General features: G+C 37.3%; 3 protein-coding genes and 1 long non-coding RNA gene across 5 annotated transcripts; 1 reads left to right on the top strand and 3 right to left on the bottom strand.

Moving 5' to 3' along the window:
* Positions 1 to 619: 619 nt before the first annotated feature.
* Positions 620 to 3872, bottom strand: LOC149034219 (uncharacterized). Its single transcript, XR_016183130.1, has 2 exons — positions 3722 to 3872; positions 620 to 1830 (listed from the first exon to the last, which is right to left on the bottom strand). It is a non-coding gene; the product is annotated as an uncharacterized LOC149034219 (long non-coding RNA).
* On the top strand, positions 3002 to 7432 carry LOC113671098 (uncharacterized). 2 transcript variants are annotated; one of them, XR_016183125.1, is made up of 6 exons: positions 3086 to 3431; positions 3786 to 3899; positions 5467 to 5550; positions 5819 to 6009; positions 6446 to 6545; positions 6756 to 7432. XR_016183125.1 is itself a non-coding variant. In XM_027187315.2 (5 exons), exons 1-4 carry the CDS (start codon positions 3363 to 3365, stop codon positions 6536 to 6538), a joined length of 360 nt encoding a protein of 119 aa, XP_027043116.2. In that variant the 5' UTR covers positions 3002 to 3362; the 3' UTR covers positions 6539 to 6545; positions 6756 to 7432. The 2 variants fall into 2 exon arrangements, 1 of the variants encoding a protein (XP_027043116.2); XM_027187315.2 differs by lacking the exon at positions 5819 to 6009 and having other exon boundaries at positions 3002 to 3431.
* Positions 7389 to 12114, bottom strand: LOC113671096 (transmembrane emp24 domain-containing protein 7). The gene has a single exon (XM_027187314.2). The coding sequence runs from the start codon at positions 9720 to 9722 to the stop codon at positions 9105 to 9107; it is 618 nt and encodes a 205-aa protein (XP_027043115.2). The 5' UTR covers positions 9723 to 12114; the 3' UTR covers positions 7389 to 9104.
* A 34-nt stretch (positions 12115 to 12148) lies between these two features.
* On the bottom strand, positions 12149 to 16162 carry LOC113671099 (homeobox protein SIX6). The gene is made up of 2 exons (XM_027187316.2): positions 15272 to 16162; positions 12149 to 13017 (listed from the first exon to the last, which is right to left on the bottom strand). The coding sequence occupies exons 1-2, from the start codon at positions 16069 to 16071 to the stop codon at positions 12654 to 12656; spliced, it is 1164 nt and encodes a 387-aa protein (XP_027043117.2). The 5' UTR covers positions 16072 to 16162; the 3' UTR covers positions 12149 to 12653.
* Between the last annotated feature and the right edge of the window lie 1163 nt (positions 16163 to 17325).

A 17325-nucleotide genomic window follows, 5' to 3' on the forward strand; every position in this document is an offset into this window, starting at 1 on the left:
AATGAAAATAAAAAAGTATGGTCCCAGTGCCATATCATAAATAACTTACTTACCTCGCTTGCTCGATGCACTGAGGAATATTGGTCGTTTTTGTATTGAACTCACTTGGTCTTTACTGCCACGACTTCGAGTCAATATTCCCCAGAACGGCCCTCACGCTTGGTTGGTTGGAAGTTAACCCATGATGATTTATGAATTAAGAGTGCCTTTCATTTAAAATCATCACAAGTCAAGAATTTCTGTATATCTAGATTGTGTGACAAAGAAAGTTTCTAAATACGAAGGTGAACTACTGCTTGGTAGTCTTATTTGGGTGGTCAGAGATTAGAAGGTTTGATCACCATAACGCACATGAAAATACTATTCAGTTGCAGATAAAGATCATACAATCGTTGTTCAAGCACCCTGCTTATAATGAATAAAAGTTACAAACGAGTTGATACTACTTGTAGTCCAAATAGACTGTTAAAGGCATTTAACATGAGAGGGCAAAGCAAGGCGAAATCAAGACCAGAAAAAAAGGCTTCCCCATCGTACCGCTGGGCTGTTGACTAAATGAACTTTGCATTGCACTAGACACGCGGCAGTTTGGCGAAATAAACACATGAAATGTACAACATTATTATAAAATGTTTTTAATTTCTTTCGAAATTCTAACGCATGCAACTTTTCAACGCAACATCCTGCAACATTGTTGCGCGCAATGTGTTGCACACGTTTGGCCAACCTGTGACAACATGTTGCAATATGTTGGATGGTGTTGGATCAAGTTTGAAAATGGTCAAATTTTTGTTACAACAGTTTTGGATGTCCTTCGCAACATCTCACAACACGATTCAAAAATTTTGTAAGATGTTGTGTTGAAATGTTGCGTGCGTTTGGCCGGGCCTTAAACTTGAAGGAGATGGCAATCATGCACGCGCAAATTTCGAATTAAATACGTTGTCGATGCAACATCTTCAGATGACCGATTAAACTCGGTCGCTGTTTTTGACAAAAAATGTAATTTACTTGCACAAATATGGTGCGATATTTTTACTATCTAAAAACTATATCCGTTAAGCTGATTTACACAATCGTACACAGCTTTGCTTAGGGTCAGGCGCGAATTTATGCACAGCAAAAAAGGATTCTTCTTTAGTTAGAAAGAAAAATCACGACCTAAAATTTCAAGAGATAAATCATAAGACTTATGGTGGACAACTTAAATGAAGTAAACTTATAACAATTACTTAAACAAATTTACGCAATTAAAATTTACACAATGACACAAATTTATTGCAAATTAAAGGTAGCGTTCAATATATAACAAGTTGTCGCAATCTCATCCCCAGTTTCCGCAGTTTACGCAAGGAACGCCTAGGACCATGACCCCACTTTTGGCAACCAAGAACGGCTTGCATTTTAAGACTCGGGCTTTCCTACGGAAGCTCGAGTAATTACTTATCCATTGGCACATTTACTTTATTTTGCTTTTTTATTTCTTCTCTATTTAATTCTTATCTATTCCTTTCTCACAACAACACAACTCACAACAGGCCACTGAGCTGATCTTGTTTGTTACGCAGAAATCTGACCACATTCACTAATCTAGCTGCTCTGAACTCTTACTTCGGCACTCCTATTAAAATTAAACTGTTATATTGACTTCTGGAGTTTTTTTATTGTAATAAATTAACGGTTTCGCTGCCTTTAGCAATCCGCCACTGCATGTGACATATGGCTTCCCACTAACTGTATCGTGAAGGAACAATTGAAGTCTTCAGTCTTCTGAGTATTATTAGACCCCCGAAAGCCGGACTGGATAAGTATTTTTCCACAATTTATCGCCTTAAAAAAGATTAAAAAGGGTAAGATTTTGGCGGGGGAGAAAAGAAGGCAGTAAACCAAATGCACCGCCAAAAGTAAAGGTTAATCTCTACGTGAATACAGAAGGAGAAATGAAACACAGGGGAAAAAAAAAAGCACAGACATAAGACGATCCTTTTTGGTAAAGGATACACATGCGTGGCCACCTCGTCTACAAGGCGCTTTCTCTTTTTATCACATGCGCGGCAAAATAACTGAATGCTGATTAACTGAAGCAGAGGGCATTTTTTCTTAATTGGTAATCAAGAGGGCATGATTACTCGATGCTGATTGAGCCTTTGATTTACTGATTTCAATTTAACTAAGTGAAGCCGTGTAACGTTGTCAACTCGGGCCTCTTATCGGAAAACTTTGAAAATACAAGTGAAATCAATCCTTAAGTGCCCTCGGGCCTATTTTATTACATATGCAAATCGACGGGTCACGGTTCCTGTCAATGCTAACCGAATACCGAGCCATCTTTCTTTTCGTTTGATTTCTCGGTGAGAATAATTGGTACTTAGATGATTCGGAGTGGGGTTTGGAAAAAGAGCACCATAGTGATTTATGTGTAAGATGGAAACTCAGTAAAGAGAAGCGAAGAAGCCGAGCTCTCAGACGTGTGCTCACGATTTTTTTTTGAGAATTGTGAGAAGATGCCTTTTGAAATTGAACGATCAGCGAGACATTTCTGACAGCGATACTGTTCTGGATAAAAAAAATGTGTTTAAAAATACAGAAACCGTATAACGACTAGACTGTAGGTTATCCGTGCCCCAACTGAGATAGAAAGACTGAGAAGCATTTCAAAAGAGGAACTTAAACAATTGGACCAAGTTGAGGGCTTACAAGTCAGGCCTTCGACAAATGCGAAAATCTTGACATTATACAAATAAAATCATGTTTTTAATTTGTAACGTTTATTTTTTTAACTGAAATGGGATGATTTCGTGCGAATTTCCTTTTCTTACTGTTGATAAGTCTATTATCAGATCGCGGAGTTCATTGTTTCAACTAAGAAGATTTATCTTATCAAGGGTTCAGAGAGAGGTAAGCTAACCCACGATTATTGCACTTTCAGGAATTCTCGCCAATCCGGTTTACGGTGAAAGAATTTTCTCCTTTATCAGGTTTACTTTCATACGTTAGTCCCAGTCGGCTGGGTTTCGATAGTAGCCTGCACGTACTGTCTCCTCCCCCCTTCCCCTCCGCCCTTTATTGCGTGGGGCGAATTGTGTTAATGAAGTCGGCTAGTAGTAATTTTCAAATCGGAAGGAATACACGTAATGACAAACAATATCCTACTTTTTGTCATCATTAATAATTTCTTGTTTTTGGTTTGCTTTTTGAAAATATCCATGATCGCAAACGCGCTGTACCAAAATGGCACACGTGACATAGCGTGAGGTAGACATGCATATATAAGGAGCAGTGTTTAAGCAGTTGACGACTTGTTGTTTGGATTTGACCACGAGTGATATTCTTGAAGATTAAATCATTTTGAAGGAGCAGACATGAGCATCTTAGTCACAGCGCTAAGATCAGGCAATTTAGAAGTCGTGAAAGAGAAATTCTCTCGACCCGTGAGTAAAATGATTTGTTTCGTTTTGGATTTTCTGTTTCATTCGGAGGTTTGACACCTTATCTTTGAAACACGATTTGAAGAGCCGAAATAACAGAGATAAAAGCTGTAACTGTCTATAATCTGAAGATTTTAGTGTTTTGGAACAGTGTACGTCTTGCTGTGAACAAATTGTGCTAAATGTGATATCCTAGTTAACTTAATCTTTTTGATAACTTTTCACCAAGCAATTGGTATGTCCACCGTATTAGAATGCATCGAAGGCGTCGTTATCAATCCATAATCACCCACCTACAGGATTAAGAATATCTTATTGCTGGCCATGATAGTCAGTCTTGCCTCTTTCTTCTTTCAGGGAAGTCAGGTAAACACGCCAATTCAACATGGACGCAGTCCTCTTCACATTGCCGTACAAGCTCAAAAGCTGGACGTTATGAAGTATCTTGTATCGAAAGGAGCGGATGTCAACGTAAGTTATTTACTCGAGCTCATTTACGAAGCTTCAAAGAGACTGATTTTAAAATAATGGCAACCTCTTCAGGTGCTGTCTACCATGACGCGGTCTTTTTGCCAATTGAACTAATGAATGAACTGATTCAGTAATGATAACTTAACGAGTCGCCCTTCTTCAAAATCATAGTAATACCTGGATTGAATGAAAACATCCCAGAGACGACAAAAACAACACTGTTATTGATCTTCAAGGGTGCCACAACCACGAATTTGACAGCTTAAAGTCCTTCCATAATTTTCATTTTATTCAACGAAAGACCTCTCGACCTTTGAAATGAAACCCCATTGTTTCAATTTGAATACAAATCTATTAGGGTGACCAACTAAATCAACTGAAAAAGGAAAAACAAAAATGGTTCATATCAGTGATTGATTTAAACGATCGCCTAATGCCGGAGATAAAGTCAATGTCATCGTGTGTGTGGACTAAAATACGTTCTTCCATTGAGTGACGTCATATTATAGTTCAAGTGAAGCTCCCTGTTTATTGACATATTTAATCCAGAGGCAACCTTTCTTAGCAGTGAAGAGTCAATGATGGATAAATAATATTTTTTGTGAATAACTTTAACCTTAAGTCTTTCTAGATGTATAATTCCAATATGTAGCCACATTCCTGCGTTGCACCCTAATTTCTAGAAAGGCGTGAAACTATTGAACGTTTACATAACATCACGAACACCGGAAAATTTCACACGAACCAAGTTACTTTACTTCAAAATGTACGTGACTGAAATATTTTAAAGTTTTCTCACGCAAGAGCGTGGAGTTAGCTTTTTGTCAAATGGAAATAGACGTGCTTCGAGGAAATTTCAGGTTCAAAGCTTTATCCAGTCGGAGTACGCTGTTGATAATTTACTGTCCGAGACACGGAAATCATAATGAAATGAAAACGTGAAGTTCAAGTAACGAGTAATGTTTAGAGGATACGGAGAGAATAAAGATCATAGCAAATGAAATGGGAGATTTATGGGAAGTGTAACATGTCCGCAGAAGTATATTAGATTATCTTAAGGAAACGAAAAATTTAATGACGGAAAAAACTTAAATAACGAATTAGTTCCCCCTACATTCGGCCTCTTATAATTTACACCTTGATATAAGCAGGGGCGATTTCCTGAGTGTACATTGGAGAATACATGGATGAATTTCGTAACTTGAATTTCAAACATGAAGAAAATTTCAAATGTTAGAATGTGCTTCTGCAAGAAAGATTCCGTAAATAAGATTTTTTTCAACGGATTAAAATTTGTAAAGTCGAAAATATGAATACTATGACAGCATCAGTTCTTTGCTCTCTTCTACTCGCATGGACCTACTACATCTCAGATTAGTTTTGGGGTATTGAGGTGGAAAAGACTTAGTTTCCTTTCCTATTTATATTAGATTCAGTCAAATGTATGTGCATGAATAGAGAAATAAGTAACTTAATAAGGGCTTTAAACATTTGTACTAACAGCTTTATATCCTTATATATGCAATACACATCTTGCTAAAAATATTTAGGTTTTTTTCTCCCCCAGTTAGCTGACGAGGATGAGTGTTCTCCATTGTACTACGCAGTTATGAATGAGAACAGCAATCTTGTGGAGTATTTGCTGCAAATGGTAATGAGAAAGCGTAGCTGAAAGAGAGGATCCTCTCACTGTTTTGTTTAAATCTTAGCCAACTTCCCTGGAAAATGTTGTCACATTGTCCGGAGTGACAAATCGATAGGACTGAATGGGGATGCTGAATTTCTGGTAATTATGAAGGATCAAAAAGGATATGTTCCGTGTTTGGATTCATTACGATTTTAAAGTGTCTTTTCAAAAGACATTTGGAGTTTTTCTCACTGGAAACTGTTTTCGTGGGTTTTCATCCAATAACATGTAGGTGCGCAGTGGAGGGGGTATAATGTACTTTGAATCAAGATTCACAGGGAAGAACGTTTGCTGAGCCACCTGATTGAGCACATTAGGGCCTGTGATTGCTGAGCTACATTAGCTCATCTAATTAGCTCATGCTAAGCAGGGCTTGCCAAAAGCATCGCCATTTGGCTATATTTTAGAGATTAACAATTTCTGGTTAGATATCTGGCTTTTTTCTGTTTATTTTTTAATTCAACTTAAATTCTATTTAAGGAACTCACCGACCTTTTCCAGTGTTAGCAGGGAAGAAATAATCGTCCGTAACTTTAATTCAGCAACCATTTGTTAAAACCGGAATGGTTTTAATTACCTAATACGAAAAAGACCCATTTTAGATGAATAACCTTTACTATTTGTATGAAGAGCTAACATTGTAATTGGTCACTTTCTTAGGGTAAACGAGAGTCCGCAGTCAGAAACTGTCTTACCGTCTAGCGGTCTTTGTACATTTAACAACGCTTGACGCTGGTGCTCTAAGTATCTTTGGTTCAAAAATTTAACTCAATTTCACTGAAATTGTGGTAATCCATAGCGCACTTTGTTCCACTGAATATCCATTCCAAAAGTTGACTTCCTACTTTGAAATTTTCAGGGTGCAGATCCCGATGGAGAAGACCCAGATGGGAAAAAATTGATGGACACTGCAAAAGACGAGAAGATAAAAACCATGTTGAAGAATGCTTAAACTTTTGGTAAGTTGATTACTAATGTGGATGCAGTTTGATCATTCACATATACTACATGGCAATCATTCAAAATACCCTCCTGTATGGTTATTGAAAAGACAGAGCTCGATATTTAAGGGGTGAAATGGTTATTTATAGCAAACTCCTTGATTCTTTTTTTTCTTTTTTATTCCTTTTTTTTTTCATTTTGTAATTTCTTCTTAATCTTACCTTCAGGAAAAGACGCAGCCAGGCTGAAGGGTTGAACATAGTATGAAATAAAAATACATAAGCGATGTTTGAGAAATAACAAAGGAATTGACCATGTCTGAGTAGGCTGAATAGTTCTGTTTGGTGCATTTATACCGTCTGCGAATGGGAAAATAAACGCTTTGAGTAATGGCAACTTACCATAACATGACATCATTCATAAATTGCGCGCTGTAAAAGAAATGGGACTACTTGTAATGCTACGGCTGGTTTACTAGAAAAAGCTTGAACACCTTGTAAGCTATTTTCCAAATAGTTGCGACTTTTTTCTCTTTCATCTTACTTGTCAGTGATGTTGCAAACAATGTTGAGCTCAGTCGAAAGAAGAAAAATGGTAAAAAAAAACACTGTCACATGTTTAGTATATTTAAGGAAACTGAGCTCTTCTAAATAGGTAAAATTATGATTATTTCTTGAATTTAACATGTAGCAAAATTTGTGTTGTTGTGTGCTGGACTGATCTTATGTTCTGGGTTCACGAAAGGCTTGATGTTGGCTCTGTAACCGGAAATAATTGATTACATTTCGAGTTAAGATAGCATAAAAGACACAGTTTCAATCACGATATTGATTTTACATATACACATAAACCAGGAATCAAGACGTCATACTTTAATTGGCTTGAAATAAAACGGCGTAATTTATTCTGCTCTCTTATGATACTTTGTATTACTTCCTTTGTTAGCGTGATCCTTCGGAAATTAGCACAGCATGATTTGTAGCAAAGAAAGAACTGATTTTGTGCCCGGCACTTATCTGATGTAAGATCGGCTTGCTTTGAGTCGATCTTCGTGAAAATTGAGGTCTCTCACGCCTAATTGTTTCCGCGTTTTTTAATTCGACGACGCTGTGAAGGTCTCGGTAATTCAGTGGGAGCAAAAATATATTGAGCTACTCTTCTTGTGGCAGGAGTGGTTGCTTGAGTAATTAATTGATCCTTTTCTTTGAGTGTCCCAATCCAAATAACTTTTGATTCAGATTTCGAGCAAGGGGACTTTTCAAGAAATAAAACTGAGAAAAAATTTCGAGAGAAGTTGACTTCTCTTTGGCACTTGGAGAGATTTTCTCTAAAGGAAATCGCACTTTAGCTAGTTTTCCTTGAAAAGTTTTCATTGCTGGTGCATAGTTCTCCTTGCAGCAGCTTTCATTCCTGCTGCATAGAAGGATCAACGCTTCCCTGTCGAGTGATTTGGGCGAGAAAACAAAACGAAATTAAATCATTGCAGGTTTACATGACTTTCCCTCTGCTTACTTCGCCATTCTGCCCACTCAGGCATCTTAGTCATATAAGCTGCCTTCCTCCAAAGCAAAGTTTAGATACTTAAAATCGCTTTATCCTCCCAAGCCGAAAAGAAGTGCATTCTCAGGCTGATCGTTATTACTGTGACCACCTATTTTACAACAGGCCAGAGAATATGCTAGAAGACGACTAATTGAGACATTTTTCAAGATTTTAAGGTTTTTTGACTGTCAATGACCTCCCGAACTGCCTAAGAACTCTAATATCTTCACTTTTAAGCTACTAAACTTAATCTGACAAGCATCAGTTGCAGTTAAACTCATCGTCAGCGTATAGTAAGTGGTGTGTTCAAAAGTGTGATGCAAGTGACAACAAACAAAACACATTTTCTTCCCTACGTAAGAAGGTCAATTCGTCTGTGGATCCTCATCCTTATCTCATTCAATGGTCTCCATTATGTTGTTACTGAATGACAATTTAAAACACTGACCATAAAATTCCTTAATATTATCAAAAATGATTCTCTCAGAGCTGACTCCATAATCATCACTTTTTTAAGAACCATTACCTGGCTCGTCTTCCCGTCAAACTTCAAACTGTACCATCGCACGCCAAAAAAAAGAAACCCCCCCCTGTCACTTCACTGAATTTACACCGATATCACTAATACCTCTTCATCATGAAGTTAACAATGAACAAAAACAATACAGCTACAACAGGAAACAAATTAAAATTATTTTGGATCAATAGGAATTTTCCCGTATATAGGTTTGATATCAAGTTAAATTAGTCTCAACTTAAAGTGCTACATCATTAACCAGTTAGCCATGGTGATTTTACATCTTACGAATAATCAATGTAAACATATAACCATACAAATACTCTACCGATACGATTGCTGAGTAAGAGAGTCCAATTTTTTAAAATGTTTTATTGATCTTATATTTTAAATGTGTGAAGTGTCTAAGGTCAGCTGGAGTGAAGTCAGCTGGAGATGAGCGAAATAATCAAACGACGCACACAAAGAACATCTGTCAATGATGCAAATACAAGAGCGGATAATTTTTTGTTGTTGTTCAGAGATCCTCTTTTGAAACAGTAAAAAATCTACGTAGTACGTAAACTTGAGCAATACCAACCGAAACAATGACAAATGATTGTCCTACTGACCACCACTGAACTCTTTGCTTTAAATATTCGGCGGCCATTCGGGTGTTTGCTTCTCGTAACCTGTAATAATTTTGATATCTCTCGATCAAGTTCATATTTTCGTGAATATTTAGGAAAGACTTCTCGAAGAGAGTCAAGGCTGTTTGTGTTCCGCTGACTCCATCATAGCCCAATTCGTCTTCATTCCCTTTGACTAGATCGAAGTAAACAAGATTTTCGCCAATAGAGAAGTCAAAAACGTTACTGAAGCAGATTGCGTACGTTCCGTTCATGGTAGCGTTAAATTTGTGGAGATCATAGTCCTTCTTTTCTTCTTTGTAAATAACGTCGCTGTCGGGTCCTTCGATGTACACGTCTATGCGAGGATCGGCCCCGGTGATAGGTGCATATTCCAGCGAGCATTCCGTGTTTTCCACCAGGTCCTCGTAAAAGCATTCGAAGCCGCTAAGTTGAAATTGCAGATGGCGGCTATTTGCAGGTATCAAGTGTAAACACAGCGCAAAAATTACGGTCAAAAGGCGCATCTTAGCGTTGTTGTTCACGCTTCAAGGGGCAGAAATAGGGCCAAATTTGTCGAGTCGTGTACTGGAGCAAAACGAGCGAGCCTCACGCTATGTAAAGGTTCTGAGGGTGTCAAACGATTTCCTCCATGTCTGGTTGGAATAATATTCAAAGTAGGTTTTGTTTAAAGGAAATTTGCATTCGAAAGGACAAGGCCACGTGGCGATTTATGAACGCACGCGCAATTGGCACCTTCTCGACCTTGAATTGTTCAGTTTCCTCGTTACCGCCGTTTCTTCTCTAAATATTGAACCTAATACGAAAAACTTTCAGGCAAAAAGCGGACAATGTTCTCTTATTACAGTTTAATTCCTCAATCCATTGCAAGTGAAAATGTCTACCGATCCCAGCTGACAGGAAAAAGCAAAAGAAATTTTCTAGAATTTCAATTGATTATTAAACGTAAAGCGAAGCAGAATGCGACCCCTCTAGATAGTCTATAGAAGAGGGTTTCAATGATAAAGCGACGAAAAAGAATTAATCGTTAGGCGTAAAAATTAACAGATGTTAACCGCTAGTCGTGAAAGAAGTTAACCAAAAAATATTTCTTTCATTACAACGGGGAAAAAAACCGTACGCCACAAAAAGGGTCAAATCTTAAACCGCTGGCCGTAAGAGCCATCGCACCATTGCGACCCTTATAAAATTTTAATTGATGTCATGGTGTAACTAAGATTTACGAGGTTTATTTCTATTTAAAAGGAAAGACAGATAAATTTTAAGCGAAGCCGCTAAATACGAGCAACATAACCACTCAAAATAGCCAGTTACCTGGGTAACGTTAATATATCAATTCATCAAAATGACAATGCACATAAGAAAAAAAAATAATTCAGCTCATTCATTGAAGAAGCTTGAGTGATAAAGGCTTAACGTGTGCATATTAGAGGGTCTCATCATGCTGACGGCTTTTACAGCTAAACGGTAAAATTTTGGCCAATTTAAGGCTAACGAATAACATGCTTCCATTGCTGTCACCCGCAATTTTTTATGGTTACCTTTCTTCACGACTAACGGTTAAAATTTGTCAATTGTTGCGCTTAACGGTTTATTGTTTTGGCTGTGGTACGGCCAGTGGTTAACCCCACTAAGACCTTCATTTTATCCTCATGTGTAGTTATGGTTAGACAGACAGAAACCCTTACGCGAATAACTGACTATTTTCATAGAGTTGCCGTGTTCAAGCGATTCAATCTCGTGATGAGGCTCGTCACCGATAACGCTTGACAATCGAGGAAAAAGCTCAACCACTGTAGTGTGCAGCTTATGGGTGTATTTATACTTCCCCTGTATGGAATACTAGTCTATTGCACGTTATCGACCTCCTTTCAGGGAGGAGATCGTCGTATACGTCACTGACGTATATAATATAAATTATAACTCATCGAAAAGATAGAAATGACTATAACAATATCTTGGCGGAGATGAACATCTTGGTTGCCGTATCAATCTTGTTGACAAGGTCATACTCATAACGACTCAAGTAAGGTTTCGCCTGTGTCGTTCTTGCTGTTTTACCTTTCATAGTAGTTATAATCTGTCTTTATCTTAACCTACTCTTTTTCAATTGCTTAACGCAAAAAAGAGAAAAAATTTCATCAAATTTACATTTCGACACTGGGTTTTTTCCATCTTTTCTGGTCTGAATGAGGAAAGGAACGATCGGACGGATGGACCGAACTGAAGAAAGAAGGAGCGAAAGAATAAATAAATGAACGAATGAATGAATATGTGAATCAAAGAATGAATGAATGAATTTATGAATGTGACCGGATGGTCACATTTCATCCTCTGATTTCAACAATTACTCGCATCTTGCAATACCATCTTCATTTCCGTTAATTTAGCTTGCTTCGTGTTCCTGTAATATATTAGTGCTTTACGAAAGTAATCAAATCAAAAAAACTCATTTCCCCTGTTACTTCTTTGGTATTCATCATTATTTTAAGGTGTCTGTAAGCTGTCCGATGCAAAGTGTACCTCTGATAGTTATAAATCTTCACATTTTTTAGACGCACTTTTTCAGTAATTTCTGTTTTACTCTTGCCTACATCCGTTTCTATCTCTTCTAACGAGAAGGTTTTAACCAGATATGAAGTTAAAAATTTGGTCAAGTATGAAGCCTTCTATTCAGAGACAAAGGGTAGTGCGTTGAGTAGCGAGACAGGGGAGCATATGTGAAAATATAATAAGTACTAATTTAAAGAACAAACAAAATATATGGAGATATCGGCGGAAAGAAAGGCTGTAAATAAACGAAAATGAAGGAGGAGATCAAATCACTGAGAAGAAGAAGAAGTATTAAAATGTGATTCTCTTGCTATTTGATTAGATTCTTCTCCTCTGAGGGTATATCTTCTTTGACCACATATGTTTTGTAAACACAATATCACACTGATGAATATATTTTTATTAGCATTGCTATCATTATCATTGATAAAATTGGTTCTTCTTATTTTATTGAGAGTATTCCACTGTGCTCCTGCCTCCTCAATAGTATTTGAAAATTATCAGCAGCAATGCTAGCTGCTACAAAAATGTCGATTTAAGTGGTAAAAGTGATATTATAGAGTTCAAAGTATTTTCAATGAAAACCAGACGATTTCAAATAATGAGTTAAAATAGATACCGCAGTCAAGCTTTTAATCTTCGAATATCTCTTAGCTAGTCCATCTGTATTGTATTGTCTTTTCAATTTCTAACAAGTAACTGCATGCTGTACACCAATGAATACAGAGGCTTTCTACTTGGTCGGAAAATAGTTTTTCTTTTTTAGTTATAATCTCTGTACAATGTATAGCTAATTCAGGAGATTAATGTGACTGAAAAATACAAATAAAACAAAAGAAAACGCTCAAAAGTTATTCAATTAAATTTTCAAACATAATTCGCGATTACAAGTTGTCCAATGCAAGCCGACTAGAATAGATCGGTTCAAAAGCACTTGTCTGTGAAGACAAACTCAGAGGAGTAACTTGTGTATGGTTACTGGTGCACGTGCTGGTACATGGATGAGGACTTCCCGAAACATATGCTGGGTACGTTTGGAGCGGCGCGTATGAACGGTGAAACTGAGCATGTGCATGAGCGTGCACATGAAGGTCTTGAAAGTAAGCTGCAGACACCGAAGGCTGTGGCGTTGGAATGACTGGGGCTTGTGGAATAAGGTAAGGGAAGTGAGATCGTAGTTCATCATAGCTGAACATCATGGACCGTCCTGGTCCTTTCATTTTCATCATTCCGTCTTGATCCAGACCCCTGGAAAAGGCATAAATGGAGAGTTAACTTTAATTTAACTTATTTTTATCAGTACCCATATCATTACACTTTAACACTTTTTATTCATCAGTAGCATGGTGGTGTTGTCATTCAAGCGACTTCAAAGATTATCCAAAGCTATAATCTAATCAAGAATGTTCTTCGATCCTCATCTTTCATCAGGCCAAAGAGGTAAATAGTATAAAAAAACAACAACAACAATAAATAAAACACTAATATTATCATACAATACAGAAATTATACAAATATATATTCTATTCCATATTATATTCATATTCTATTCTGCGACTCAAAGAAATATATACGAAGCAAAGGGGCTGACAATGAAAAGTCAGTTATGACATGTTTCGCTTGAAATGACAACAAATGAGGACGCGGAACCATAAGTGGCACCAGAGAACTACAAAAGTCGCCTTAACATGGCAATAAAGCATGAGAAATTTTGAGATTTAGGTCATATTTTCACGTAATAGGATAGAGGGCGACTATGAATAGTCAATTTTCATACATTTTTTCTACAACGACAACATGATGTGTACACAATACCGAATGTGATACGTACAGTGCAGCATTGTGTTGAAAATTAGAATAAATTGCGGAAATTTCAGGCAGTAAGAAGTGTAATTCTACCGTATGCTTTTGGGAGCGCGACAAAAAACTTCTGTATTGATGTCAATAGGTATCGAATCTCGTGCTCTGATGATGGCTAAAGCCATTAGCTAATATTTTCGGTTGGTTTTTCAACGCGCAGGTGCACAAATACGCGCGAGGCTTTAAAATGAAAAGTAAACAGCGCTAAAACTTCCTATCCATTTGGACCGGGTAAATGATTGAAGCATGAGTATCAAAACTGTTGATTCAGTGATACGATTTCTGCCCGCACACAAACACTGGTGAAGTTTACGCAGCAGCACTGGCCATCGATATGAAATCTGATCTCTTTTTACAGGGAAAAACAAGGAACGAAATATTCATAACTTAATATGTATATGTATATTTTCAATGGACAATGTATTGGGCAAAATGTAGTTCTAAGCTTTTCATTTCTTCAGAAATGAACATTTATGATAATTAAGGTAAAAATCGACTTCATATTGAAGAATGGGGTATTCATTAAGCTTTTCACATAAAATCAATCCAACAATCTGATGTTAATGTCTTCGATTTATAAGTGTTTAACATTCATTTCTTTCTCGTAGTAATTACTTCACCTTTTTTAGCTCCTTTTGTTTTCTCGTAGTGTGAACAAGGAGAAACATTTTTATGGCGGTAATCAATTCGAGGAAATCTTAATAGTGTATTCATCGAATATTCTAGACATCACTGGAATTGCCATTCAAAACAAGACTTTATGCAGATTCGATACATTGTACAATGCACCGCTAGTTCTCATGTCAGAAGTGTCTAAAAACACACGTTCTCCTTTTGAAACTGAATGATTTCAACGTAAAGAGCGTGCAATAGGAGACGCAGATGCCGAATGCCCTTTTTGCAAATACTCTGTTTTGTAATTAGCGGCTTGCGATTCAGTTCTTTGTCAGTCAATGTTTCGGGGATAATCGGAACCTGTTAACATCTAATCGGCTGGAATAGGGTGTTAATAGGCGCTTAAAGGCTTAAGCAATGACTCCCTCATTAAACAACTTTGCAGAAATTACCATAAGAGTAAAGGATGGTTATCACTGGAGAAAAATAATGAAAAACTGATACATGAGTATCGCAAATTTGACCATAACACAAATGTATCATTATTAAAGAAGAATTTCAAAAAGCATTATCAATATTTCCGTTTAATCTTAGAATGAAATCGCACTTCTATCTTCGCACTAAAATGCTAAATGCTTGTATTTAGTTTTTCTCGCATAGATCTCATCAAAAACGTGATAATCAAAGGTAAAGATAGGCTCAAATATTTCTGAACGATTGAAACATTTACAGATAATCGAAACAAGGTTATTTCTACTCTCAGTTGTTTTGAGCTAGTATCTGTAACGGAAACTCAGTAATTTTCTTTTAAGGAGCTATTAATGAGCAACCAGAAACATGAGCTAGAATAAAGAGTTAAAAAAAACTCTTAAAATGTAAAGGTAACCAGTAAGATAATTCTTTGGTCTAGTTCACAGCCATGCAAATGAAACACAAAAGCGAAATCGTGACCTCTCATGATCATACATTTTCAAATAAACATGTAAAAGAAAATAAACTGGTCTAAACGAGTGAGGGACTAACCTACCCTTTTCTCATTTCTGCAGCGCGCACTCGTTGCCTCTTGTTCTTAAACCAGTTACTGACTTGTGTTACAGTGAGATCAGTCATCTTCGCAAGCTCATACTTCTCACGAGGAGTGGGATATGGATTGTCGGTGTACGCCTTGTTCAGAATGTTCCTCGATTTCTCCTTGAAGCAGTAAGTGGTCTCCTCGCCGTCCCAAATCGTCCGAGGGAGAGGGTACTTTCTTCGCACACGATATTTCCCTACAGCTCCCAAAGGCCTGCCACGTTGCCTTTCCGCTTCGATGTAGTGTGCTGTCCTCCAGAGACACTGTAGTCGTTCATGGTTCTCTTTGGAGAACTTGTTGCTCTCGAGTATTGCGTACAATTCCTTGAAGTTGTTCTGATAGAAGTGAACAACAGCTTTCGAGACAAGAATTGTCTCGGTAGTTTTCTCGTCGCTTTCTATATCTGCGGGTAAGGACCATAGAAATCGCGAAAGGCGATCTATCTCTCCGTTATTCTGGAGAAACTGGCAAACTGAAGCAACTTGACCTGAAGAGAATGGACAAGGAAGCATATCAGCAAAGTAAGGAGCTGTGTGTTTTACGCCTCGGTCGTTCAACGTGTTTCCTTCAAGGGTCGCCGTGAATGAACGTATACGGTGTTGCACAGTCGTATTATATAGAGGTCTCAACTCGTGATCAAGGAACGATTTTGTTTCGGCACAGGTTCGAGGCTTTGTTGACTTATCTAAACATTCCCGCTTTTTAAATGGTATTGTCCAAGCCATAAGTTTAACAAAACCCCTTTTAGTGGACATGTCAGCCTTGCATCAAGTGTCCAGTTCCTCAATTAGTTTGTCATCAGCATGAAATAGATTCAGGCAAACTTGTTTGTTTTAGCATCTAGGATGGTCTATTTCATTTGAAGTATCTGTGGCCTGAATAAACAGCGTTTTAAGCGCTCAATTGTGGCTAGATATTGAAACCAAATTGCCGACCTTCCAAATTTTCTTCTCCGATAGTATACAAAGGGAAAGCTTTGGATAATGAACAAAACTTGAAATTTTAATCAATGTATTTCCTTTTCTGCATAGTTTGTATACACATTCTCAATTAACTTTGCCATTGTTCCCTAGTTTGAAACTTCGATTAGTACAAAGAACGGCGTTTTCCGATCAAAAGCAAATCATTTTTTCATTCAATGTATGTTGTTCAATTCAGGGGTGTGAAATAAATCAAAAGAATTACCCCCGCGTCGTCACATTGGTCAGCCTATTTGACTTGACACAGAATTCTTCAACAAGGAAAGCAGTTGACACGTTTTTCAGGGGAACTCTAAACTTCTTCCTCAAACATGCGGCATGATCTTTAGCGCCTTAAAACATGAAAATTGTAGAAGAGAGTTAAGCCCGTGAGATCTTTGACACAAATTCTTCAATAACTACGGGAAGCTTACTTTCTTACAATAACAACTCTAAGCAATCTTACTCCACGTAATAAGGAAATAACCCAATTAAAAGTGACAATCATCTTTGGTTTTCTTAAAACCGAACAAGCGAACCGATTCATACAAGTTAAACAAGTCGCCAGTACGAAAACATCTAAGGTTTTAGCGTTATTTTTGTTGAGGGGTCTGTTTTAATTTTTCATACAGCTGTATTTGCTTAAAATTCGATGAATTAATGCTTGAAAACTGCCGTGCACAATGACAGGTCGAGCCAAAACAACGTGCCATTTGCCTTCTTCAGTGGACTGTACATCTGCTCCCTAAGTCAACAAAAAAGACAATAGTTCCCAGCACTTGAAAAGGTTCCCGGAGCAACCTAACACAAACCCTTTTGATGTATAATATCAAATTATTAACATCTTGGATTGGATAAATTTGCTCAAATTTTTGTGATCACTTTCTCTGCCGATTAATAACAAGAATGAACGAATTTTCCACCAGCGCAAAAAGTTTGATTACAGAAATAGTATAATATGTGGCGTATAATATTATGGTCGTCTGCACGTTGTTCGCATCAGACAAGTGTATCATTAAAATGTCTCAATTTGCAAATTAGCCTGCCAAG

Source organism: Pocillopora damicornis, chromosome 14 (genome assembly GCF_964200805.1).
Source record: "Pocillopora damicornis chromosome 14, jaPocDami1.2, whole genome shotgun sequence".
NCBI classification, from domain to species: domain Eukaryota; kingdom Metazoa; phylum Cnidaria; class Anthozoa; order Scleractinia; family Pocilloporidae; genus Pocillopora; species Pocillopora damicornis.